This window comes from Furipterus horrens, unplaced genomic scaffold (genome assembly GCF_987537825.1).
Source record: "Furipterus horrens unplaced genomic scaffold, mFurHor1.1.pri manual_scaffold_1, whole genome shotgun sequence".
Lineage (NCBI taxonomy): Eukaryota > Metazoa > Chordata > Mammalia > Chiroptera > Furipteridae > Furipterus > Furipterus horrens.
Genome location: NW_028327171.1, coordinates 197,157,470 through 197,185,309, shown reverse-complemented (window position 1 = coordinate 197,185,309; position 27,840 = coordinate 197,157,470). Strand labels below are relative to the sequence as shown.

The window sequence follows — 27,840 nt, the reverse complement described above, 5'->3', positions numbered from 1 at the left end:
CAAAAGACTAAATTTACAGATGATGATAATCCTCAGGGAGAGTGTTGGAGAGCTTAAGGAAGTGGGCTGGAAGCGTATGGCATTGGAAGAAAGCTATGCCGGCATGCCACATGTCTCATGGGGAACTCTATTAAAAATGCAGACAGTATGACAAAGCGAAGGATATTTTATCTTCAAGTAATTAATATGATTTACGTGTTTAAAAATAGCATTTGAAACTGAGATTTCTTTTATCTCAAGTTTTAACTTCCGTAACCACGTTAACAGAGGCAGAATTATTCACATGTTGCACAAATCACTCCTTGCTGAACAGATCCCATACCTCGTGTGGGAAGCATTAACTGGGTCAGCAGAAGTCATTCTTTTGTGATTGACGCTACCCACAAAATAGTGAATTTCAGAAGTGTGAATGTAGAAAAGAAAAATGGAGTAATTGGATTGCCACAAATTATAAAAGACAACTACTAATTTGATGCTAAAAACAAAATAAAACAAACAAACAAAAATTCCAAATGACCTGAAGGATTATAGATCAGGTTCAAAATAAAGATCAATTGAAAAATTGGAGATAACTGTTCTGATGGATGTACTGAATATCAGAGAAAAAGAAAAGTTCACCTTAGGGTTTCAGAAAACAGAAAAAAATAAAGTTAAAAGGAAGGAAAAGAGGGGGATGTTTAATGAGAAACAGAAAGAATGGTGGTCTAATATTCAGAAAGATGAGATGGGTACTTATAAGAAAAAACAGTTAATTTTGTGTCAGAAGATGTATATGGTTTCTGTCTTAAATGTAAGCACTGAATGCCAATTCCTGCTGAATTATTCATAAACCAAGGGACTTGAAGAAAATTTCTTAAAGGTTTTTCAAACAATGCACACTGAAAAATTCTTTCTCTAATGGGGGAAAGCTCAGATTTACTTTCTATATCTGTTCCTAAAGATTTCTACCTTTTAAATAATAACAACAACAACAACAACTATCACTGTTAAATAAATACTATGACTAGGCACTATACAGTGTACTATTTTATGAAATTATTATATTTAATGTTCACAGCTAACTTATAACATAATAATTTTTATTCTCATCATTTTTGGAAAATTAAGACACAGGAAAAAAAGATATATAGCTAATATTGGACCTGGTCTGTTTTTAGCCCTGCTCTTAAATATAACTCACTAGTTGCTCATCAGAAACAGAAGGTAAAGAGATTAAAATCTTAAAATCACAGTGTTTTTTAAAAAAAAGTCTGTAGAATCTTATTGGAGGACAATCTATAGCAAAAACTTTAAATATGGATTGTCTTGAAACAATAATTTCACTACTAGTAAATTATAGAAAGGAAATGCACACGGACGCATTCATAGACTTTAGCCAAAAAGATTCCTATGCAGCAATATTGTTAATATAACAAAAAAAATAGTTTGAATGTCAAATAATAGGGAGTTCATTAAGTATATAATGTAAATAAATAAAATGCAATGTTATATAGTCATTAAAATAATGTATAGGAATGTTTAATGGCATGGAATTCTGTTTACTAATTAATTGAAGAACTGATAAAGTGTTAAAATTATAAATGTATAGAAAAAAATAAAGATTTTACATCAAAATGGTAGCTGCAGTTATCTTTAGATGAAGGGATTATAATATCTTTTACTTACTTTTACTCATCTACATGCTTAATTTGCTCATATACTTATTTTGTAGAAACAATAAATATATATTATAAGGTTTAGTTTTGTGTTGGTTAAAATGGTTTATTTGGAATTTATGAGAGTAAGTAATTGGGCCCCTCTCTTTCACATGTTCTGTCTCACTAATAAAGGGCAGCCTAAGTCCTAGCTCTGCCTGCACAACTACCAACCCACATCATTCCAGAAGAACTTCAGACATGCCCAAATGCTACTGAGGACCCTTTTGGGAGAGTGAATGATTTTAAATGACATTTAAGAGTAAACAGAGAAAGTCTAAATTATATCTAAAGGTATGAAAACGTTGCCACTAATATCAATGGACACTTCAGATGAAGAACATGGAAAAAGTTATTTTACTCACAGAGGCTTTGTCCTTTGCCTGCTTAAATACACTGGGAACCTGATATGACTCACCACCTGCTGCTGTGGAAAAGAGAAGACACAAACAACCCCAGACTTAGTGGCTAAAAACCACATATATGCATTTGTCAATACCTTTGGATATTCAGTTGTTTCAACGACTAGTGCAAAGCAAAATTTTGCTTGAGACTCAAATTCAGTAACCTAAAGAAACCTGAATAATAACAACATTAAAGCATGTGGCTCCCCCTGCAGGGATGTGCTAATTAATATAGCCCAGGGTTTACCAAAGCACAGGTAAGCACACCAAATAATTTTTGGTTACCAATGTACCTGTAAGTTACTACTACATGAGGATTGATCCTTTAGAACGGAGGTCACAGAATAGCAATCTGAATTCTGTGGAATTTAAGGAAAAGGGGACTGACTGGTTTCTAGGGTTGGCATGATATAAAAGAGAGTTCATGAAGATTCCCAACCCTTCTTTTTTGTAGCCACTGTCATGCCTACAGATATTTCTGCATTTTATTATATTCCAAGCTGTATTGGTCAGCCACCCCTTTTCTCTCCGGACCCTTTCATTTCACAATATAAATGACACACTTTTTTGATGTGAAACACACCACATGAGAAGAGAAGGGAAGAAAAGTAGCTTGTCAAAGAGAGAAAACATGAGAGGAACTTTAAACTCAACAATATACAACATGTTCTACACATGAACTTACTCTATGAAATTATTACCGCATCTGTTACTGTTGTTTCTCTTGCTACTCTTTTACACTTCTGGTTTCAATTTTAAATGCTATTATCTCTCGCATATGTTCTGTCGGTGACTTACCTGACTTGACTTAAATATCTCTCATGATTGAAAATAACTCTTTGTGTTTTGGAGAACTATCCGCATTTAAACGTTGTGCTTAGAAAATCAAAGACACAAGCTTGTGCGTTCACTTCCTCCTTAATTTTCTTTCATAAGAGAGAAAACCTCAGGGGGAAAAAATTGCTTATCCTTATAAGCATTTTGAGTGAGTTTCAGAAAGGTTTCTTATGCCATCTGCAACTCAAACACAAAAATAATACTGTCTACAATATGCTATATGCTATTTAGGATTGGCTAGTAAGATTATTCACAGATTCTGGAACAGATTTTTTTTTTGAATAAGTGTAAACGATGCCTCCTTACTATTCTATAATATGTCTCAAATTTCTGTGACAGAGTTTGCTTCAAGTCAATGGCACCCTGTCTGGTATATGCTCTCTGCTTGAGTATCTCAATCTCTGAATAGCATAAGGAAAGACACTAATTAGTCCAAATATCTTAAATTTCCTTTAATGATTGAATTCAAAAGGCAATTTCCCTTCAGTGTGGCAAACTGAACACAAATGACATGCAGGTATTTCACCAAACCAGTTGACATTTCCTCTGAAATTCCACAATCCTGACATATTCTTTCATCATTTCAGGTAGGATATTGCCCAGACCAAGAGTTTCAGGCTTTCCAAGCGTCTAACTAGGAGAAAAATTCCACATTTAATAAAAATGAACAAAGTAAGATGTGATAAAAGATTTAGAGATGGTATGTTAATTCCTAACTATTAAGTAGAGGAACTCCTTATCCTGAATCTTTATAATTAAGGTTTGTGCATAATTATAATCCTTACACTTTCAAATAATATGTTGAGATTAATTCTTGAAGAAAAGTACATGACATGATTCTGACATGAAGAACACAAATACAAAATAAATATTTGAGATTATTAGCAGCTACCATAAAACCATCAATTATCTTGATTTTCTTTTTCTTACAAAGGTTAATGGCTGCTCTTAAGATTTAAAACCATCTGAATATTTATAAAAAGGCACTTCTAATTTATAATGGAAAGAAAATATTTTCTGATTTAGTAATCTGATGTCTTATTTTGTAGAATGCAAGTATGTCACTTAACAAACGTTAAAATAAAATATATTGTAAGTTAAGAATATCCTAGTTTAATTATACATTTAAATAAATACTTAGTACTACAGTTTAGGAATATATTTTGTACTATTGATATTTGTATGGTTTTTATATGATTTACATGTTTTGCTCCTTCATTTCGTCTACTTTTTTCCAACAACAGAAAAGTATATTTGAAGAAGACAAAATAATAATAACAAGTCAAATAGGAATATTTCTAAGTTCTAAGAAATTTGGTAGGGGAAAGAGTTTTATCTTTGAGTTTTGAACACTGAGTTATACAGGAAAATTTAGCAGTTTGGATTTGACACATTTAAGAAAATTCCAATGATGAAATGTCACCTGAGAGAGGCCCTACAGTAGACTGAAAGCTTTTATCATTTTGAATCTAAGAAATAAAATCTTATGAGATTGCCAGATAATTTCATTTTCCTTTTTTTCCCCCTTTCATCCAAAGCAAAGTAATTTTGCAACCACTATTTTACCCCTGATTGGCTTCTTATTTTCAGTCTTGAAATGACTATGTATTTTTGGTGGTTTTCAATAAGTTCATCAACATCAGTAACAGATTTGGCAGTAACAATATAGAAAATAGGACAAATACATATGGGTTTAAGCATGAGGGAGATAAATAAGCAAAATAATGAGAATGCGTACCACAGTCACAGTCATTGCCACCGTCTAACCAAACACATAGAATGAAGTAGGAATTCCCAGAATGTGACACTAGAGCACAGTGCCAAGATACAACCACTGTTAAGTCTGAGCATGACAAAGAAATGGATGGTCATGACCTCTTCTGCAGGGAGGGGGAAAAAATGATACAAGACACTTAATAGTGAAGTTGTTCATGACTAGCAAAATTCTTGGAAGAAAAACAAAATGAAGAAGCTTCTACAGTAATGAGCTTAAAAAAAAACAAACAAACAGAAAAACATGTCTATGTTTGCCAGCCACATTGCAGAATTGAACAAGTCACCTGTCGTTTTCCGCTTAACACAGGAGAGATGAGTTGGTCTAGTGTATTTGATAGCAGGTTTTAAAATGAATTTCCTGGAGGGAGAGTGGGCCTGAACTTCTGTTTTTTTAGCAAGTTCAGCCTTCTTATAGACTGCTATGAATAAGAAAACACAAAAAGCATACCATCAGGAAAAAAAAGTATAAACACTTGGAGCAAAACCGAACAAAATTTCATAAACAGTTACCACGGTTAGGCAGTTTCTTCTATAAAAAGAGTAATAATGAATTATCTCAAAAACATTTTTTAAAGAAGTGATTGTTAAATGAACCTTTTTTCCTTCTCACTTCATCTCTGGAGACTGTGCTAGGTTCCTTTTTAGCTATTTTTCTTTCAGGAGTGGAAATTCTGCCTCTCCCGGTTTTAAAAGGCTTTTCTTTTCTATGTTTCTCAAGAGATGATCTCCGAGCTTCCTTGTCAGCTTTCTCCTCTTTAGGAATAGTTTCTAACTGTTCTGTCATGATGCTCCTATCATCATCTGCGGATCAAAGCAAATCATGACAACAAGAACAACAAGATCATTAGTAACAAATGTACCCATTTTTCAAAAAATGCAAAATAAAGAGACAAAACGGGGCTATTTTTAAATGTTTAAAGTGAACAAAAAAATTTCATTAGGTTATTGGATTTTATTTGGGATCAGAAAATTTAAAAAAAAAGCACACCTTGAGTGTCCACCCAGAGGCTGTCAGCATCCATGATGGAGTCGTCAATGGTGGTCTCGTCTTTGTAATCGTCATAGGTTTCTGTCTTATATTCTGAAAGCGCGACCTCTTCTCTCTGAGGGGAAGCCGGAGCCTCTGGGGAGCCATCCTTGGGTTCTGCCTGGGCTTCACCTGCCTCTTCTAGTTCAAGCTCTTCTTCGGCATGAGGGGACGGTCTCCTCTCCACGTCAGGCTGCTCTAGGGCTGCAAAACGCACGCTGTGGGAACCCGACTCCCCTTCCTCCGTTGTGGTTTGCACTACAGTGATGAAGTCATCCTCGATGGTCACAACAGACTCAATCACCCCTTTGTGCTCCCCTGGGCAGGTCTCCACAAATTCCTCCCTGACACCTGAGACACCCAGGTCGCTGATCTGAAGGGTGTCTGAGCGAAAAAGCAGTCTGTCGTATTCTCCCTGGGCTTCTATCTCTTCCTCACTCTGAGCTTCTGCTGGTTCAGCCCCGACAGCTTCAAGCGATGGCTCTGTAACATCAGAGGGCGTGATGGATATACCTGGGGTCTCCTTGCTTTCTTCTTTGGACGGCTGAATAAATTCCAACTCGACATCCACTCTCTCCTCTGGGGCTAAATCAGCCTCGGAAACAGCAGGTGCAGAAGGTATTTCCACTGACAATTTGATGGCAATCTCGTCCTGAATGAGAGAGGAATCTGGGGATGTTTCCTTCCTGCCCTCATCAGGCTTCAAGGAGTCCATGGTCAGACTTTCATGCTCCCCACTCGACTCGTAGGACTCCTCTTTGTCTACAGCCTCCTGGTGTACCAAGTCAGGCTTGGCCACCTTCTCCTTGACTTCTGTCTCCCCGGCTTTTGTGCCTTCTTTCACATGGCCTGGCTCAACACCCATAAATGCATCTGCCTCTTGAGGCACTGTGGGTGTAGCCTCAAATTTAAGCTCTGTTGCCTTTCCAGCATCTATGTTTAGCCCAGAAGCCATTTGTCCAAACTCACTGATTTTAATATCTAATTGACCCTGACCTTTCTTTGGAGCAAAATCTAGTTCTGATTCAACTTTTTTGGATTGTTCTACTTCAGCTACCTCTGGCACTGAACTGAGACCTTTCTCTGCTTTCTCAGCTATGACAGGTGATGCATCTTTCAATACTGCCAGTTCTTTGGCCAAAGCATGCTCGTAGGTTACTCCTAATCCAAATGTTTCCACTTTAACACCAGCCCCTTCTGTTTCCCTGGCACGTTCTTTTGAATCTGTATGTTCTTCACTCTTTTCTAGTACAGTATCCAGCTTGTCATTAGCTTTCCTCTCCTGATCAAACTCCCTACCCAGTGCTGAGTGCAGGGATGTTTCTTTCTCCGCACTGAACTCATCTCTGACTCTTCCAGCAGCTGCCAATTTTTCTTCAATCAATGAAAGGTCTGTGGCCAAATCTCTTCGTACTTTATCATCACTGCCTTCATAAAAGGAACCACTCTCTCCTGATAAATTCTCACTGTCTTGAACAGGTGATGGGAGTGGGACCGTGTATTTATTGAACACACAGTAGCCCAGGTCTTCGAGCTGACTGTCTGTTTTAACAATGACGTGGTTTTCATCAGTGACAGGGGGCAAGGCAGTACTACCCGCCTCAATGACAGTCTCTGATGGGACAGATTTCCTTCTGGCAACCTCAGCATCTGCACTCACAGAAGCTAGTCTTGATCTTGTGCCTGCCAGATCTAGCATTTCAGGCAGGTCAGGGGCCATGACAGTACCATTTTTGTAATAATCTTTGGCTATGAATGGCGATTCATGCAATGTCTCAACCTGAGTATTTCCCTCTCCAGTAGCTTTTTCTCCTTCTATCTGTTCTTCTTCATCTTTGCTTTCTATTGGGAAGCAAGGCGCTTTCTCCAGTGCAGGTGTAGTGGCTGGAAGGTAATCATCCCCTTCGTCCATACTTCCACTAGTGTTGGTTAGAATATCAGAAGCCAGAGGAGAAAGATCATGCCCCCGACCAAAGTTAAATCCAAGAGCTATGGAATCTAGACAAGACATGGGCAAATTGATTGACATGCTTCTTTGTTCTATTGCAGACCTACCACCAAGCCCTAAACTCCTGCTTAGTGTCAAATCATCCTTATTCTTACTGTGGAGATCCCTTTTCTCTCCATACACTTTTGGATCAATAGTGAACATCCTTTCTTGAGGAGAACTGGGTTCTTCAGGTAAATCAGGTGGATAACTCTTTGCAAGAGTGCTATACCCTGTTTCTTGTGCTGGAGCACTGAGCTGCAATTCTTTACCTGCCTGAAGTCCCTTGTCACCATTTTTATACATGGGAGATATGGTATCAAAAGACTCTTGGGCACTTTCTCTTGTGTCACTCAGTTCATAGTAATCACTGCCTGGTTGGATGCTTTTTGTCACTTCTTCTTTCAAGGCAGAGGTTTCAAAGTACTTGGACATTCCTGACTTATCTTCATAAAATGGCATGTCAGGCTCAGCTAATGTTACAGCTCCAACTCCTTCAAGCATACTGTCTTTGTCAGCAACTTTTTCTTCAAACAAGTCCTCAATAGCATTCTTTTCACTTAGCACTGGTTTGTTCACTACTTTCTCCAGTGTTTTAGAAGTCATGGCTGAACTTGTAAATGCTTGCTCCAAATGTCCAGGGAACAACTCCTGTTTTAATGCATTTGTGGGAGGCTGTTGGCCTTTCTGTTCTTCTTCTGAGAGACTGTGCTCTGGGGAGGGCTGAATTATACCTGTTTCTTTATCTGTCGTTTTGGGAGATTTGCTCTCTTTCCACATGGTTTCTTTGTCAGAAATGGTTGTTTTTTCTTCAAGCTTTAGCTGAGGTTCCTTTTCAGTAACTGAAGATTCCTGCCCAGTAAGGATGGACATCTCTCTTTTCTGCTCACTTTGTTGCTTTATTGCCCCTTTTTCTTCTCCTAAAACTTTCTCTGAGACACGTTCTTCCACAATCGGAATGTGGGCATCTTTGGGTGAAGGGGTTGCCTCTGAGGCTGGTGCCTGTGCCACTTTGTGAGGCTTATCCTTCTGGGGCTCTCCAATTTTAGAAATGTCTTTGGCAGTCACTGGGCCACTGGTTTCCTCCACAAATTTTTTGTCATCTGGGCAGAGGGCAGAGGCAAACGGAGATCCTTCTACAACTATTTCATTCCTCATGACATCTACAGGAAGAGTGAAGCTTCCAGCCTGGAAAGGACTTGGCATGGGAGAATCAAACTGTTTCCCTTCCCATCTTGGGATATCCTCAAATACGTCTTTTTTCTTCATGGGTGTTAGGGGGCCAGGAGATATCGGAGCAGCTAAACCCCACTCATCCCTTTTTGCTTCCATTGGCATTTCGATGAACCAGTCCTTTTGTTCCTTTGGAGTCGGGATTTCTGCAAGGAGGCCAATACCAGGTGCCACTAGGCCTGGTTCTGTTTTCTGTTTCGAGTCACCCAGGCCAGAACCCACAGCATGCCCAAACAGAGTGAGAGGCGCTCTTCCTTCTTCTGTGCCTTGTCTGTCCTTCGTATCAGGGAAAGTTTTAGTTGTCTCAGGCTGAGAAACTAAGGAAGCATGTTTAAGGTCTTCACCAGGCTTACTTTGCTTCTCTGACTCCTTTCCCTTCTTGTCTAATGGCTCAGCTAAAGAGGGAGTCCATTCCCGTTGATCATGGAAGTCCATCTTCGAGGCTGTAAGTAAACCTAAAGTAATTGGGTTGATTTTTAAAAAATAACAGGCAAGTGCTTTCAGGCAGTAAGCTTAAAATTATATTTTGAAATGACAAATGACTGGCAGGGTAAAAAGAAAAAAATATGGAACATGCAAGCATGCTGCCCATTTAAAAATCAGTATGAAAATGTCAGGATTGAGATATATCTGTACTGTTGCTAACATGAGCTCCCATTGTGAATTAATGCATACAAAAATTGTAATAAGAGTATATTTTTGAATATTTTTTCCTTTACTTGTATGTTTGGTCCCTTCTAAACAGTATGTGATATGTATTGTAGTAGAAAAAAATTCATATGCCTTCTTCAGATAACAATTATGAATGAAGGATATTGAATATGTAGCTAAATATTAGGGTATAAAAGGATATATTTACGTATATGTATATGTAGGACTAAATATGGAAAAGAATTGATTTCTACTGAACATTTTCATTCATTTCTCACTTAAAACTGAATTGGTAGGCCAAGGGCAGAAGGCCAATTAATTTATAATAAGAGTTAATACTTTCAATTATCTTAACAAACTCCAGGACCAATTTTGAGGGCATTGACAGATTACTGAACTATTTTTTTAGAAGTAATTGACATTAAATTTCAGGAATATAAATAAATATTTGTTATTGAGTTTATAGGATATGGCCTAAGAATTGACAAGTCAATTTTTACCATGTGTTCAAAATTCTTAATTCCTAATCATTCCTTTGTATGATAAATGTATGAAAATCTGAATTATAACATTAGTAGTGGGAAGTCATGTGAGTAATAAAATTTTAAAGAGAATCAACTTAAAATATCTTTCTCTCCTTGGTTATGACCTCAGTTCCTGGAACATAACCAATTGGTGAAGCATTCACCAGTATTGGTTTTAAAGATGCTTCACAGAAATTCAATGACTTTATTTTCATTTATTCACCAATCAAAAGGCTTCAAAGTCTTGTGTTTTAAGGTCAAGGGTGTTTCATTGTGGTTACTAGGACTAAGTGTAATTATCTGGAAAAGATTTGGGGAAAAATAATAAAATTCTATCATCTCTTGAAGACCAAGTATATGGATCATCATTACCTTATATACTTGTGTATCCTTTTGTAACAATAGAAAAGAAATGTTTTGTGAACTTCTAATAAAGATTAGATGAATGAAAACTCAAGAGATACAGGGATGACCAAAGGAGTTGGCTGCCATGGAAAGGAAATGATATGAGAAGCATTAGCAGGAGCTTTTAAGGAAACCAAACTAGTCTTCATTGGAGCATAACAAATATAGCATATTGCGGTTGCAAAGAAAAACAATTCTCTCACTGAAGCCTCTATGTGCCAAAAATCCAACTTTACAATTTGAAATAAAAGCATATGAATTGCTGTCCCAAAAACAAAAATAAAAATAAAAATATACATGTATCAGCAATGTGACTGGCAAACATTTGAGATGGGGGGGGTGGGGGGGCGGGGCAAAAAGCTCACAAAGCATCATCAGCCTGGCTGCAAAGCATATTGTATCAAGGCAAAGTAAAACCAGGAACCAGCTGCAGCAGTGAAAACCAAGCTGCCACACAGTGCCTGCGCAAGCACACTCTGCTCAGGAAGCCTAGATCGGTGCTCTTGGGATCATGAGAAGACTCAATGATGCAATAGCATTGGAAAGGCATCAGGTTGGTAAGCTGCTGGAGAGATCATTTGCAGCAAAACACATGCAATTCCTAAGAAAGACACACCTTCCCTGGCAGAGGAAGGGGTTTTTATTTCTGGAGACACCTCCGTGACCTCTTTTGCACTTTTCTCCTGCGGGGCCCCTGCTGGGGCACTCTCTTCGGGAACTATTTGGGTCTCCATACTAGATTCCACTTGGCCCTCCCTGAGGCTCTTGGGTTGGTCTGAGACCTTGGCAGAGCCACATTCTTTCCCAGGAAGAGTGGCAGTTTTCTCTTTCTCAGCCATTGGACCCTCTAGTGTTTCTTCTTCTTAGGGATGAAAAAGACGATGACATCATGACCACAGAACAATGCACACCACAACATAAATATTATTCAAGAAACACTTTCAGCTCCATGATATTGACCTCAGGAGAACCTCTTTTACCATTTGGATGGACAAATTAATATTCTAATGCAACGTGCATTAGCTTTGCTTGGAAAATTAGGTATAATCTTCTAACAATGATGTCTTTTAAAGTCTCATTAAAAGGTTATTTTTTTAAAACTGGAGAGCTGAAATGGTTTTATTGCTCTATTACCACTTAGTGGAAATGGTAGTAAGTTGCAGACATGTGAGAAGCTTGTTGGAAGTAAGAGATGGTGCTGCCAGGTAACAGATGATTGTGAAAAGACAAATACACTGATACACTGAAAAAACAAACAAACAAACAAACTCCTTTACATTTGTTAGACATGTGCTGTTTTTTCCAATGCAAGAAGTCACTATATAGAGATTTTTTATTACTTTATTTAAAACATGCAAAATTTGCTGAAGAACTCAGGAAATAAAAAAAGCCTGGTCTCAAAATAATAGCCAATCAATTCCTTTTACAGCTTTATCACGAAGTCCATTAAAGCTATTTAAAATATAATTTATTTAGTATTTCTATGGTGGAAGACTGCCTAACTCAATTCATTTGATCTTCACTGTATTATATGATATTAGAGAATACAGAAACTTTCAAAGATTAAGTAAGTCTTTTGAAAAACAAAGTTCAGGTCCAATTTCAACCTGTTTAGAAAAGTCTACCTCTGGGACACAACTCTTGTCCTATTAAGACCCCTGAATTGTCAGTAATGCAGTTCATGTGTAGTTCTCTTCAACACTAAATAAGAAAGAAAATGTTCACGTTATCTATAAAGTCTTATTTCTGCAATTCAAAACAAAACCACCAAAGAAAGATAAATGAGTTGTAGCCAAACTGTCAGAATATTTCTCCAAAAGATATATATCACATGCAAAAATGTTAACAATTAAAATTTAAAAACAAACTTATGAAGGCCATGAACTGTTGTGCTCATTTACACGTTAAATGCCAGTGACATAAATTTGATTTTATCAATTAAGAAATTATAGGAACTATATATATGAGCTGTTTAGTAATTTTGCAAATAAAAGCCATAAAGTTCCTCTGAAACAATTACACATAGTTTAAATGGCCCCATGAGAATGAATAGAAAAGAAATTTTATGTTTTGAGAAATACTAAAAGCCTTGGAATTGTGGGGTGGGGGGAGGAGAGAATTGCTTCATCTGTTTAGTACTCAGACACTTCCAGCTTTGTAATTCAGTTATGTAAGTAACATTTAAAAAATTCTAATTCTAATTTATTAAGGCAATTTTTATAATGCCATAGAATTAGAGATTTTGATTACAGCTAAAAGACTTTTAATACAGCTGCTTTGCTTGTATCTCCTTGTTGGAAAAAGCCTATTCAAGTTGATTTACATGTTTTCCAAATCTATGTAACCTTTTAACCATCCATTTTATCATTTTGTATAAATCATGTTTTTCCCACTACACCTGTTCCTTATTCAAAAATTCACATACTTTTCTTAATTGTCTTAATTTCACACTATTCCAAGAACTTAATTTCACTCAATATAGCTTATATTTCTCTATCAGAGTTTCCGAGTCATTGGTGCTCTTTGTTTTCCAAAAGACCCTGGAAGAAGTTGATTGTTATGAACATGGGGAGCTTATTCCCCATTGCCTTGGAACCATTTAACCTTACGTTAAGATTTGTCCCATATAAAATAAACTCTTCACTTGGGCAAGCTATGTTATTTTTGCCTATGTGAAAATAATCTCTTCACCTAAGGAAAAAAAATTTTTTTTAGCTCTTTCTTACTTTACAAAACTACTTAGTTAGAATGAGAAGCACTGCAGCTCACTGTTCTTCAGCGCTGATCATAAACTAGGGTTTCCCATCTTCAGAAGGTTAGAATGACAAAGGCCATTTGTCATCCTTTACTTCCTTTACTTGAGCCCAGTCCTATTGATGTGAGTCAAGATTTAGTCACCTGGAAGAACCTCTGTAGTTTCTGTAGATAATTAAATGATTTGGAGAAATAAATTTATTCCATAACATTTATTCTGCCCTAAACAGATTCTTCTAGTTTTCTTTTAAAAAACTATGATGGCACTAAAAAGATGACTAATTCTACTTACGTCTGGTCCCAGTGATACGCATTCAAGGAAGAAAAATGTAATTCAGGGCCACCTTCTTTTGTTAGGATATGAGAATATATTCTTCCCTGACCGATTTGCAGGGAGCAGAAAGGAGTCATACTTTAATTAAACTTTTTTTGGTTCCTCCCCTTTTCCCTCCCTTTTTCGGCTTCCTTTTCAGAAGTAACAATACAAAAAAGGAAGTTTTCACATGCCTCAAGTAAGGCTTCTTTTATAAAAGTTGTTGAGGCTTTTGGGTGGACATAAACTATATAGGGACTTCATTCTCATATGGAAAAAACAGGCTCCTGCCCTTCCCACCACACATATGAAGGCACACTTAGTACGATGCATGTGGTCAAAGCTTCAGGCTGGGAGGAGGAGCAAAAGGGGACCATGCTCAGTTCACCTTTCTCCTGGCCTAAGTGGGCCTCTGCACTCTGCGCTGGGACCCTGGGGAGCACACTAGAGGTAGTCCATTGTGAGCTGAACAAAGGATGCTCATAGTACTCCTCATCGGAATTGGAAGGATCATCATCAGGCACAGACACCGAGATGGAGGGGGCTAGGAGTCTACGCCTCTTCCCGCTGCTGGCAGGCTCGTGGCTGGGGAACCTGTGTAGAGGACCCATTTGATCCTCAGCCCCTTCATCTACAAACAGACACACAGGAAGAAACTGCAGGGAGAACTGGACAAGACAGACACAAGATCAGACAGACAGACAACATCTGCACAAGGACACAAAGGGCCACAGAAGCAGCACAGCAAAATGCAGGAGAATTAGCAACACCGAGCTGATGGAGGATGGGAGACAGTGAATGTTTCATGCTGCAGTAGCCACTGAATTTAAACTATCCCTTAAGTAATCTTGTCGTTGATCTAATGAATCAAATGCACCGACACTCCTACTGCATAATAGACATTATCTATACATGTCTCTCAAACAAATCAGAATAACCATGGAAACATTGGCATAGAAACAGAGTATTACTAAACAAACGCATTCTTTGTAAGAAATTCTTTGAAGTGGGTTGATTCCTCTTGTGCTCATATCAATATACTTATAAGTTTTAAGAAGAGGAGGTTGTTAAGATCTGCAGCCTGCATGATTATGGGGGACAATAGTCCTGTTTGAAGCAAAACCTTAAATATCTAGGATGCTCACATAGTTAGCATGTTGGGGAATTTCATTTTTATTTAATGACTTTAACTGAAAATTGATCTTTAATTTCAAGCTTGTTAAGAAAAATCTACAATTTTTCTTCCCTGCCTTGCTAAGAAAAGTGCGATCAGCAAAGCTCCCTCTTTGGATGCTAAATCCTAGGGTGCCCTTTTGAACATGGATTCTCATATGCATGTCTGTGAAAGTACAGTATATGGTTTTTAGAAAGTCCCTCATATTATAAACCTGTTTTCATGTGTTTTGCTTCTCTTCTGAAAGCTCAACAGAAACACAATTAGCTGAGAATTTCTACAGAGTTGACTTCCGATTCATCAAGCCTTTATTCTACAGTTTTCATTTATACTACTGGCTCCTGGCTGTTCTTCTATTTCAACACCTTCATTACATATTCCTCATTGAAATGCTAAAGGAACTGCTCCAATCTCTATCCTTTCCTGTGTCTTGGCTTAGAAATACACATTATTGAAAAAGATTTCCTTAGCTACCCAAGTGTACATTAATTAGTCTACTTTACATTCGGATTCCTGTATATTTTAATGAGCTTCAAGGAGGATGACGATGAACACTACTTGGCTCTGAGGTAGTAGAGACACTACATTTCAGACCGATAAGTCAGATTTCTAAATCTACTCATCACTATTTATTTATTACATAGAGAATAAGTTTAAAATTTCATAATTCTCAGTAACAAGGACAAACTCTGTATATTTTTTATTCCTAAATTTAAGCAGGCAAGATCATAGCATTAATTTGAAAACGTGCTACATGTTTAAGGCACTAACTTATTTTCAGCCACCAAGGGATGGCAACTAGAAACAAGTCTGAAATCATAAGGATACTAAAATAACATTTGGTAGAGAGAATACTTTTAATTTCTTGAGCACATTATTTACTGATGGTTCCACGGAAGTTGTTTCTGGATGGGTGCTCAGAACATTCTCAGCCATGATGCTTATTATATCATGGGATAGTAGAAGCCTAAAATTACATCTGATATTCTTAGTTTAACTCGGCACGATTTTTCAGCCGAGCAGATAACTGGCTCTAATCTAGCCTACAACACTGGGTGAATCATAAGGCCCGGGCTTGTCCCGTGTCCCAGCCATTCATGTTTCCTCCAGTGACTCTCTGAGGCTGTCCCTCGCCAGGTATGCAAGTTACCTCTAAAGCTCCCAACAGGTTCAACAGATTGTAAAGACAATCAACAAATGACAATGGCATATTCACCTCTCTGCTTTGCAGCATTTGTTTTCTGCAAAGTAGAGCAGACTGCAGAATAAAAATGAAGAATTTAAAGCTGAGCCTGGTAGTTTAAAGACACTACTCCTTGGATTGGTTTAAACCTTTTGAAGGTTTTGACCTCCTCTTTCTTGTTGCTGTTGCTCTTTTTGAAAGTGCCAAAATGTGAAAATAACCCAGTCTTGCTTTAGATCTCTAACATTTCAAAGAAACAGTATTTTCTTTCTGAAAACTTTGACTTCATACAGAGAACAACAAAAGCAGCAACAACTTTAAGGGCTGCAGTGGAAAAGTAGCTTCTCTGTAGTATTTGTCTAGGACCGCACCAGGCAATTTCAAAAGGAATGTCTGCCAAAGTCCAGTCCTCTCCCGGTACTATGAGCTGTTTGTACTCCAAGTCTCTGTCTAGGACCCGTGAGCCTGAAGTCTATCTACTTTACAAGTCCTAGAGATGTGCCAGGGACACGGTACATAGAGGGCCATGACCGGCTGAGTACAACCAGTGCATTAGGTTCCAGTGAAAGTGATAGAAGACAACAGATCTTCATTTGCTATAGAATTGTGTATGGCAGGTGCTTTTGGTTCATACTTAATGGAGGTGGGATACATAATAATTATAAATAAGTGTATTATTGATTTGGGAGTAATTTAAAAAATGAAAATTAGTCCAGCAGCTTATAACAAATTTAAAAAACAAACAAACAAAACTTCTCACTGGAAGATCACCATGTTTCTGTAGTTGCTCACTAAGCACCTAGATAAGAAACAGCTTTGAGGATGCAGCGGGGCTGTGGTTGCAGAGCCTTAGATTTGGCTTTGAATTCTGAATAAGCATATAACAGCCATGATACCCTGGGCAAGAAGTGGAAGTGAGTATTCTCTTTTTCTGTGGGTTGCTGGGAAGATTACATGAGAAGATCTTGGAGAACGCACGGAGCACAGTGCTGGACTCCGTCTACGTTGGCATCTTTCAGCGTGCTCAGACAGACTATCACGTGCCGCTCTGCTCTTTGCTTTCATCTGACACAGCAAAGCTGGACTTGAGAGATTTATGAAAAAGTATACTCATTTTGTAACACTTAATTTTGTTGTTTAAGGTCAGAATTGAATGCCTCCTTTTATTATAAGTACACATGCTTTTGGGGACACCTATTTCGCCACAAAATATCTCATTTCATCTCTTTTTCATAATGCTAAACTTCAAAAATAGTTTCCGTAGATGAATACATTTTTTTCTAATTTGCTTTCATGAACACTTTTTCTGTTTTTAAAAAGCATTTGAAAATGTATATTGGGTTAAACTAAGGTTTGCCATGTAAAACCCAAGCTTAGCATGCCAGCCCTCTTTGGAACAAATGAGTCGTCATTTTTAGGAGAGACTGAGTCTCACAGAGTATCTGTGACTTGGTGGTTTTTGTCTTGGCATCATAACTCCTGCCTTCCAGCCAATGGCAGAAGGCAGCTGGCTCCATGGCACTGTACTGATCTCCGCCATCTCTAAGTCCCACCCATTCTGCACACTTTTGATGAGGACTTCTCCATCTGCCAACTGGATTTGCTGCCTGAGAATGATATGGAGGGCAAACTGCTTTCAGATTAGCAATTATAATGTTGTCTCATCACTAACATCTGGAAAAGCCACCCTAAAATTCTGGAGCAAACCTAAGAAGGCAGAGAGAGTCCTGGTTCTGTTTCTTGACGATTCCACTGTTCTTTCATGGGCTTTCAAATTCTGACAGTTCAGTCCAAATGACAATGATCATGGTTAGGCCAAAAAGAAAATGGAGATTAATCTGAAAACATTCTAACTAGTACAGTATCAGTTTCTGTACCTGGTTTGCCTTTCTAAGTGTGCTACTTATATAATTTTCCATCAAAATCCCTTTAAATGTTTCCCAGCATAAGCACTACTCAGGGAACAATTAATATTACAGTGAATATAATAAACAAATATCCATAAGTGACAGTAATTAACCCATTAAGTTATTTTAAGTGGAAACTTTCATGCTTCCCTTTTGGGAAAGAACAGCATTTAAAATGTTCAACAATTAACATAATAGTAAGTCTATCCTCAAAATCACTGAACTCAATTTAATCCAAGAGCTCATACATTTGTAAAAAGCGGGGTGAGCTGTAGTAGTAACTGTGCATTTAGCTTACTATGTGTCGAGGAGGGTAAAAATTTCTAGATAAAAATACTTCACCTGTTCCATTTCCATCAACCTGCTATGAGCAATACATTAACTGAATTTCAGCTGGGTCTTTACAAACCATTTGGTTTTGATAAATTGTGACTTATCACTAATTTATTTTCTGATAAAACAAACCAAAAAAATTTCACATACTTTAAATGTGGTTACAAATAAAAGAGAAGGGGTGGTTTGATTGTCTTGACTACATATCTTTCACATATTTAAGGTGAGAACATTACTTGGTCTTTTAAATTAATGAAGCAGACTTTGTAAAATTCTTATTTTTAAATATAACTCAAAAAAAGCAAATAATTACAACTTTGTATAGCTTAATATTTTTTTTTGAAAAAACTTCAGCAAGAATATAAGTTTGAAAAATGTTAGGAATAAAATATCTACGAATTGCTTTCAATAGGAGGTGGCAAGTTGACATTTTCTTGGAATATACTGAAACAGCCTGGAGAAAGCAATCCTAAAATATAAGGAAAGGTTATACTCTAGAGAGTGACACTTAAGTTACCAAAATGTAAATGGGATTCTATATTTTATTTATATTTTTATTATGTTTAAATATTTCATTATAGCACCTCCTCCCCCCCAAAAGGCTGACTGAGTGAATTCCTGGATGGATGGAGGACCCTTGTATCCTTCCTCCTTCAAGCCCATATAAGAATAAGAAGAGTATATTATTTGATTCCCAGCTGACTTTGGAGTCAACATCATACCCCTTTATTGGTTAAGAGGATTCTCTGACACTTGAAAGGTTGTAAGTAGGGGCGCAGAAACATTTTCATTCCCCAAGGGAAGTACAGCTGTCATGGAAGCCTTTCTAGGGTATTCGGAATGCAATCCAGGCCCCTGAACCCAGGTGGCTGCTGCTTACTCTTAGATTCTTCACTACTATACCCCTTTCCCACTCACCACTAGCCTTGTGACTCCTTCAGTTCCTAGAACACTTCATGCTCTTGCCCACCCGAATACCCATGCAAATCCTGGTCTCTTTACCCATAATGCCCCTTTCTTCCACCTTTGCTTGACCAATGCTTCCTCAAGTTTCTAGGCTCAGCTTTTTAACTGTCTCTTACCATCCAATAAAAAGATTTCTCTTATTCTTTTCCTTCCTAGTACTAATTGGATTAGTACAGAATCATGTGTAAACTTATTTATTGGATTTCTGTTCTCCACTAGACTGTGTGCTCTTACAAATGACCATCATGTCTGTTTTGTTCACTAATGAATACCCAGAATGTGAAGAGTACCAGATACATTGTAGGTTCTCCATTAAATGTGCTGAATGAATGGATGAGCATAAGGCAGAAAGAATCGTCAAATCTATGAATTAAAAGATCAAATGACATTTTGGGGGAATTAACCAATAATCAGTGGCTTTTATGACACTGATTATATGTATTGATCGTAGTCCCCAAATTTTCTTGTATTTACCAAAGTAATTTAGTTTGTTTAACATTATTTCAGGCAGTAAATTTGCAAAAAAACTTGAGTTTAAGAAACACCTCACTGAAAAAGGTTTAGTTTATAAATAAATCTGTGACAAAAGTAAATTACATTTATTAATAACTTACAATAATTAAAGAAAATCTGTACTTAGGAAATCAAAGAAAATTTTAAATAAACCTAATTACAAATTATAAAAAGAAAGTGAGTCTTGTGATGTTTCAAGTTTTAACATCATAAAATGATCTCTAAAAGAGACAAAAATGAATAAATGAATAAAATTGAATAGTATTAAAATTCTGATTTTAGTATAAGAAAAGTAAATTATATTAAAATAACTATTGAGCTGCAGCTCTCCTTTGCCTTCTCCAGGAACTCAAATAACATACAAAAGTTAACTGATTCAAGAACCAATAGTAGTTTGCTTTTAAATAGAGCCATTCATCTCAGATTCTGAATGAATATTCCTCAAAGACATCCCTCTGTTTTTATCAAGGAGAATTCAAAAGCTGACATGGCTTTTCATGTTGAGTAAATGCATAAATAAATTCATGGACAATAACAGGTCTCAGCAGGAAAGAAGCCATGATCTCAGCTTCCAGTTCATTGCTCTTTATATCAGATTCATTCATTAACTTCTTTATTCATTAATATTTATGGAGAGTCTGCAGCAGTCCAGGTCCCTGGGGAAGGCCTTAGCAATACAATGTTCAGCAAAAGATACAATTCCTGAAAACACTTCATAAGGAAGTGCTGATTTCATCAATTTTTTTTTGTTTGTTTGTTTAGTCACTTACAATCTTTGTTAAGTAAACTGGTTATTCTAGCAACCTAAACACAAAGTTATATTTTCCTTTATCAAGAATACTTTTCTTTTTGTTTACCGTATTCCTCTGCTTCTCATTTATACAGATAAATGATGATACACTTGTTAAAGTCTTTCTTTCTTTTTCACTATTTGAAACAGACAGCTCCCAAGCTGGGTCACTTAGGAACTCATACTGAAGTCCAGTGCTTACGGTCTGATGGATTGATATTTATTTATCCTTTACCAGAAGACAAACCTGAACTGGTCCAATAGGCCTTACCTTCTTCCCCTGCGACAGTCCTTTCTGAAGCTGGTGATGGGGGTGGAGAAGGAGGCAGATTAGCTGTCTCTTCAGCTGCTAAAGATCAAACAATGAAACAATGAGATACGATGATTAATCCTATTAGGCCAGTAGATATGTAGGCAGTTCTGCCATCTATAAAAAGGCCTCTCTATGAAATTCAGGAAAAGACTCAATAGTAAGCTGCACTTGACTTATTTTTAGCTCCATTACCTGATTCATATATTTTTGAAAACCTAAAAAGAAAGAAGAGCATTTAATATTTAAAAATAATCATTTTGTCTTCTCCATAAAAATGGATTAGAGATGCCTACTAACATTCTGTAATTAATCCCATTAATTTGTGTCTGCTTGTTCAATTAATAAAATATTTCATTCTGGCCCTAATATACTATATTCAAACACACACAGTCATGCATTTTGGTTTAGATTTGGCTAGATGGACTGAAAAAATATTAGAATTCTTTATTGTTCAACTTCTTGATCTGGAAACAAATGTTACCTTGACCATTCAGAGGTTATTTTAGGTAATGTATTTTTTAAATAACATTTTGTCCACTGAGTCTAATATCAAAGCCCATCATCAGTATATACTCTCGGAAAAGAAAAATGAAGCTGTCATAGCTAGAGGCAACCTTCAGACAGAAACCACGTACCACTGGGAGCTGAGTAAGTTTCTGATCTTCATTATACATGAAGAAGGACCAAAGAGAAAGGTTCTAAAAGATGTAATTCATTCATAGCTAACTCTAAATTTCAAGACACTTTATGACCACTCATACAAAGATAAGGGATTTCAAAAGGAAATATTTTTCAGTCAAGGCCAATGGTAAAATCTATTTTAAAAATTATGTAAATTTTTATTTCATAAAGCAGTTAGGAGAGGCAGCTTTGGGATTACAGGTGACTCTTTAGTTCCTTGACCTTTCTTGTGGCATACTTTAAGGTTTCAAAATAAAAAGGAAAAGGTAGGCATTTCCTTTATTTCAAACATCAGAAGTGGACCACAGACAAAAGGTCAATGTTTTAGATAATTTTTCCCTCTATGTTTTGAGAGAAAAAGAATTGATAATCAAAGAACATTTTATTTAAAATAATGAAAATATTTTAAATTATTATTCTGGGAAACCAAAATTTCTATTGCTTAATTTTTAAAATACAATTGAGGGGTTACTGATCAGAAAATCAAATATTAAGGTTTCATTAGACTATAAGAGAAAAAAAGGATATGTTCTATTTTTAGGCTTTAAAAACCACAGTTCCTATGGATTATATCTATGTACATATGGAACAAACCTGTATGTTGAACCTAGAGAGTTTCTCTTCTTGTGTCTCAGCATGTATATTATCTATCTATCTATGGAGAGCAGGGACAGCAAGCCATTGGCTGAGAGTGTTTTTCTTGGCAAGAACCATCACATTACCTGTTTGGCCCTGGAAGGCATCTGATTTGTGACCAAGGGGGAGAGAAAAGCCATCACAGTGTCCTTAACTGAACCAGGTTAAGCCCAGTACCTTACATGGAATACGAAGCCACTGATGATGCTGACAAATCCCTGGCTATAGGTTTTATGTAGCTGGACTGGGAGACTCAAACAAGACTGTAGTATCGATAATCATTTACCAAAACCCACAAAGGGAAACAATTATCTTTAATTAAAGTATTGGTGCATTTTCTTTATGAGCAGGGGGTAATGACATCAAAATGCATTGGATTTATTTTTATAATAACTATCTTGTGTGGTCTGGAAAAAGAAAATTAAGGGTAATTTAGGGGCAAAATCTGTAAGCTTATGACCCTAACAACTTCCCAGACACCACGATGACCCTGTTGAGAGAGGTGAAGATCCATCCCAGGGCATCCCCACAGAGGTTTCTGATGAATGTTATGTGTAAGGATGGGGTATGAATTATGAGCCATCTTTGAACAGAAAACTGGATCCTGTGATGAGGGTGAAGCAGACACAGGTCTGAGGCCGCTTCTCATTTACCTAAAGGCAGAGCTGCAGGCTGATCTTTATGCTGAGCTTCTTTTTCCTGTTCACCTTTCAGGACCGCTACAGCCTCAGCCGTGACTACTTGAACTATCCTTGCAGACACCTCCTCTGTAATAAACAGTAACAAAAGAAAATAAAGTGATGAGAATCCAAAACAGGTAGCAAAGAGGAAAAATAAATAATACAGTCAATGACAATTTCATTTCCTCTGTCTTCTCCCCAAAGAGTACTAAATTGCAGATAAAACACAAATACATATATGGTAACCATAAAAAGAAAAAAAGAAAAAATAAAAGGAACTGGCATTCTAAGCAAAACAAACACAGAATGAAAGGAAAATGGAAAATAATTATTAGGTATGGCAGTTTATTTTTAAAAAGCTGTTTACATAAACAGAAACCTATTTATTTATTTTTTTGTACCTAGTAAAATGAATTCAAAGAGAGGATTCATTTTGGATTTAACTTAAAATATCTTTTGTAGTTCTCTTACAGTAATCCAGGAAAGTGTCATTAAAATAAGTTTCTATGATGATGTGCAGAAACATCATGATTTAAAACCTAGAGAAGATGCCTCAAAATATGAATTTGTGATTAAACAGTATTATTCAGGATCAGTATAAATAAGGCCAATTCAGAAAAATGTGAGAAGATAAAAGTTTGAATGAAATACATGGAAATGATATACCTGATGGTCACTTTCTTAAGAGCCACTACTTTTCTAGATAGTAGATGTTTTAAAGATCTTTAAGGTCATGTGATACATACTCACCTGGTCAGTACAATGGTTTCATTAAAGAATGGGGGGCTTTGTCATTAAAGTGATCAGTCTGTGAGATGCCTCAGAACTAGTTTGGGGACTAAAGTGGCATCCACTGGAGCATCTCAGTGCTAATCTTATATAGCCGAGTTGGAAAGATATTCAAGACATGATGTTTCACACATCAATTATAAATAAAATAAGCCTTTTGAGGTTAAAAATACATTCTAGGTTAGACATAAATTCTACAGAATTCAATCTTCCATTATCTTTATATAAAAATGTCTACCATACTAGGAAATAAGCCTCCTTACCCCCTGAATAGAAACAAGTTGAATTTGACAAGGGGGTAGGGCCAGAGGATGGGATGAGGTTTGTTCTTATATTTTTAGTCAAAATTTTAGAATAAATATTTCACTGAAATTTTATTTGGCTCATGATTAGAATTTGCTCACTCACAAGCAGATTTGGGGGGAGGGGTCTGCCTGTATTTTCCTGGTTCATTAAGATTTAGCATCCTCTGGAATGTCTTCTTAACTCCACCAAAGAGTTTTGTTCTTAAAAACTAGGATTTGGGGGTGAGCAATCACTTAGAATCTATCTAAATTTAAAAGTATGAACTAAGGAAAATATAGACTCTCAGACCTGCTCCTCTATTTAAAATACACAATTGCTATTCCTGACAATATTTTGAATCTCTCTCCTATTTTCCTATCTACCTATATATCTTGTAGACCATGGTAAACACTGTAATAGATAATTTACCTCACTTGCATACTTTTCAATGAAATTCGGATATTCAAAAATCAGTAGTGATTTTTACTTCTAGCACCTCAGTGTTTTATGGAAATTCATATAATGACAAGGTGGAGAAAGCATGCAGAAATTGGGACACTTATAGAACCCACGTGTCTTTTGGATCATTCCTGCATTTCCCTCCTGGCACTTATGCACAATTTAGCGTCTCTATGGCACTTAGTATATCATGCATGGAACTGTGTTTGTATATGTGCCTTATGAGCCCTGCTATGTCAAGTTTCCCAAGTTAAGGAGCTTCTCCTTGTCCTTGTTGCAATTCTTGAAGCACCACTCATTGATCTTCACCCAGATTGAATGCTTAACACATTTTTTTAAAAGGATGAACATTAAAATGAAAGGTTGTGTTCATGGTGTTTACACAAATTTAGAAATAATTCATGCTTGTTACTATATTTATTAACTCAAAACCCTCCAAAAGAACCATTTAATGTATTCCTGTTTTAAGTTTTTGATGCATTTTAGAAATGTATTCCTTAAATGGGCATTTCATATTTTTGTGAACTTATGATGAATTTTCCAGGATCTGAGAGTACTTAACAAAAATTAAATCTTTTAAATAGGAAAAATAATCTAATAAAAATAATAGAAGTTATCTATTGGCTTATGTTAACACATTGTAACTAAGCAATGCTACATTATTTCAGGCTTTTTGTTTGGAACTGTATAGAAAATAATTTTGACACCATGAAGAATTAGTTTATCTGCTGAGTGCTAATTAGAAGAGAACAAAGGAGAACTTAATACAATAAAAATGCACTCATACAAGGTGTAGGCCAAATGACATTGTGGTGGACTGTGTAAGACTTCCAAAACATTTGAAATAGAAACAAAGGGAAAATTGAATCACTACTTTTCTCTAGACAGTCTGGACATGTCTGAACTATATAAAATGTAATGTGTCAGCCAGTATATTTCTTCTTATCTGAGAGATAATTTAGTTTCAGCAAAACAGTTATCAGGTATTTTAGATGGGAAGTAGTAGGATATTTGAATTTTATTAGTTTTCTTGTTTCAGAGAAGATTGATCTATAAATGTGAGTTTCACAGTTGAATTAGAGCTTATGAATAAGGTAATTTTGTATTTGTATGTATTTCAACAAAAGTTGTAAGAGAATAATTAAACCCAATCTTGGGAAAATTAATCATATTTTTTCTTTAAAAGGATTTAATAAATTTTTAAGAGTCTTCCTTTAGAATAATCAAACATACTGTGTGGGAGCCAAGTTAATGATATATTATTTTCGGTTTTGGGAAGAAGAATAATATTGTTAAAACTTTTCAGATAGAAAATATACTTATTCTGGGGGTTTCAACTAGTCTGGTCAATTTAAAGCCTTCTAATCAATTGCTATCATCAGCATAGAGATGGCAGCTTCCCCAATGAGCAATGGGCTTTTCCCAAAGGAGGCCTAATCAGCAGGTCGCCTAGGGTAGACTGGCTTCTGGGACAGGAGCAAAATCACTCTGGGTTTAGGTCAAGTTCAGGACAATTAATAGTAAATATGCCGAACAGAGAATACAAAGGAAGACAGTGACAAAATCAGAGGTATCAAAATGAAAACCTAAGTTACAATGTGTGTGATTATACACATTTCTTCATTAATTGTGTAATTATCTATTAATGCCTCCATCTATCCAACTATACCGGCTGGTTTGGCTCAGTGGATTGAGCGTCGGCCTGCGAGCTAAGTGTCGCTGGTTCGATCTTCCAGTCAGGGCACATCAGAGAAGGAAAACTCTGACTCCAAAAAACCTCCGCTGCCTTGCAGCATACCTCTTCAGGGGAAAGGCTAAGGGAGTAAACCCTGACAGAAAATCCGGAGCCGGAGTCCCTAAGGCGGTTTGACGTTGTAGTCAACACCGGCAACTCCTGCGGCGCACCTGAACCCAAGCTGTATCGACTCCGTCTTTCCCTTGGACCCTTCAGCTGCGAAGAGAGGGGGGGTCTGCTGCATGGGCAACAGCAGACCCTCCATATCACCCTGCCCAGGCTCTGTAGCTTCAGCTTCACTGGAGAGGACACTCCTGCGTCATTGTAAGATGTCGATTCAACACGGGAGGAGACAGATACCGTGTCACTCCCGAGTCGGACTGCACAACCATTCTCGGCGGTGCAGATAGACACTTAAGAAGCTACACCATCGTCTCTCGAGACGGACGGCTGCCGACGATATCCAACTATCCATCTATTCGTCATACCTTTCTAGCAATCTAGGAGATTACTATCTTTCACAATGTGCATTAGGTGAAGACAGATGGACTTTAATTTTAAACGAGTGTGGGTACAAACTCCAGCATTGTTACTTTCTAGGCATTTCATCCTAAGAAATTTACTCAAACTCATGGAATTTCAATCCCTCACCCATAAAGTGGAAAGAATAATAGTACCTGTCTCACAGGTTGTTGTGGGGACTCACTTATATAATTATATAACAAGTGTGGCATATGAAGGAACTGAAATAAAAGTAAGACCTCTAAATATTTCTTCACTGAGGTGCCTTTACTTTCCCCAGTCATCCATTTTTCTGGGTCTTCTACCTTAGTAAAGTATTTCGACTTCAGAGAAAGAATAACTGTGATAAGCACTAAGGGTCCAGCCCAACTAGGCTGCTATTATTATGAACATTAGATAATATAGTTAATCCATAATCTTTATCTATGTTGATGTCAGAGACAGTGTTTTTCTCCCTCCTAGACAAAGCTAGAGATAAGTAAATGCTCTCTTTGTTATTTATTTTCTGGGCTGCAGTTTGCTCTAGATTTCTGCCAACAAATCCCAGTTCAGTAATGTCTTCTCCTCAGTGCTCCATACGGCATGACAACTCCTTTCTACTCATGCGGATAATTAGCAACATGAAAACTTATTTTTTGAGACTATATTTTAATTTTTCATTGCTTACTATTTCAACCTCCTTTTCCTTTCTCCTATTTTCTATTCCATTTACAATTTTTTTCTTCCAGTTATTATATGTGTAAAATTATGAATAGGAGTTGTTCAGAAGAGTAAAGATGAATTGAGATTACACACAAATTGCGAAATTAGATTATATATAATTGAAAGGTAACACTGATTTTCACAGCTGAAAACATGACACTTCCTACTGTAAACTAAACATCTGAAAGGCTCATCATCTTTCTTTTGAATGTCTAAAGTTTTCTAGAAGTGGACATTCTTAGTTTATGTTTCAAATTGTCTTAAGTGTGTGTGATATGTACTTTATTCTCTCTTTTGTTAATGTCAGGATTTCAATGTAAGCAACTAACAGTTTTCGCATTGTAGTGAGAGCCTTGTAACCAGTATTCAAATATTAACTTGTCATTATGGTTATGAGACAGTAATACAAAAACATCTGAGGATACAGCTGTTAAATCATGTCTCCTAGTAAAATGAATGATAACTTGGAAATAATCTGTTAAGCGATTTGTCTAAATATCAGTTGAAAGGAAAACAATAAAAGCAACTTTTAAAACAATTCATCTTGTCACATCTGATTAAAATAAA

At 36.6% G+C, this 27,840-nt stretch overlaps 1 protein-coding gene across 31 annotated transcripts in view; it reads right to left on the bottom strand.

Moving 5' to 3' along the window:
* MAP2 (microtubule associated protein 2) overlaps positions 1-27,840 on the bottom strand; it is a 67,688-nt gene that overhangs the window by 25,475 nt on the left and 14,373 nt on the right. For 4 of the 31 annotated variants that reach the window (XM_090283191.1, XM_090283201.1, XM_090283219.1 and 1 more), the window contains exons 2-4: positions 22,755-22,868; positions 20,743-20,820; positions 2,060-2,121 (exon numbers count right to left, since the gene is read on the bottom strand). In XM_090283191.1, the coding sequence (XP_090139317.1) occupies positions 2,060-2,121; positions 20,743-20,820; positions 22,755-22,868 (254 nt within the window). Of the gene's footprint in view, positions 1-2,059; positions 2,122-4,995; positions 5,131-5,305; positions 5,513-5,699; positions 9,414-11,154; positions 11,401-20,742; positions 20,821-22,754; positions 22,869-27,840 lie in introns of those variants that run through there. The other 27 variants (XM_090283103.1, XM_090283116.1, XM_090283122.1 and 24 more) reach the window with 18 other exon arrangements.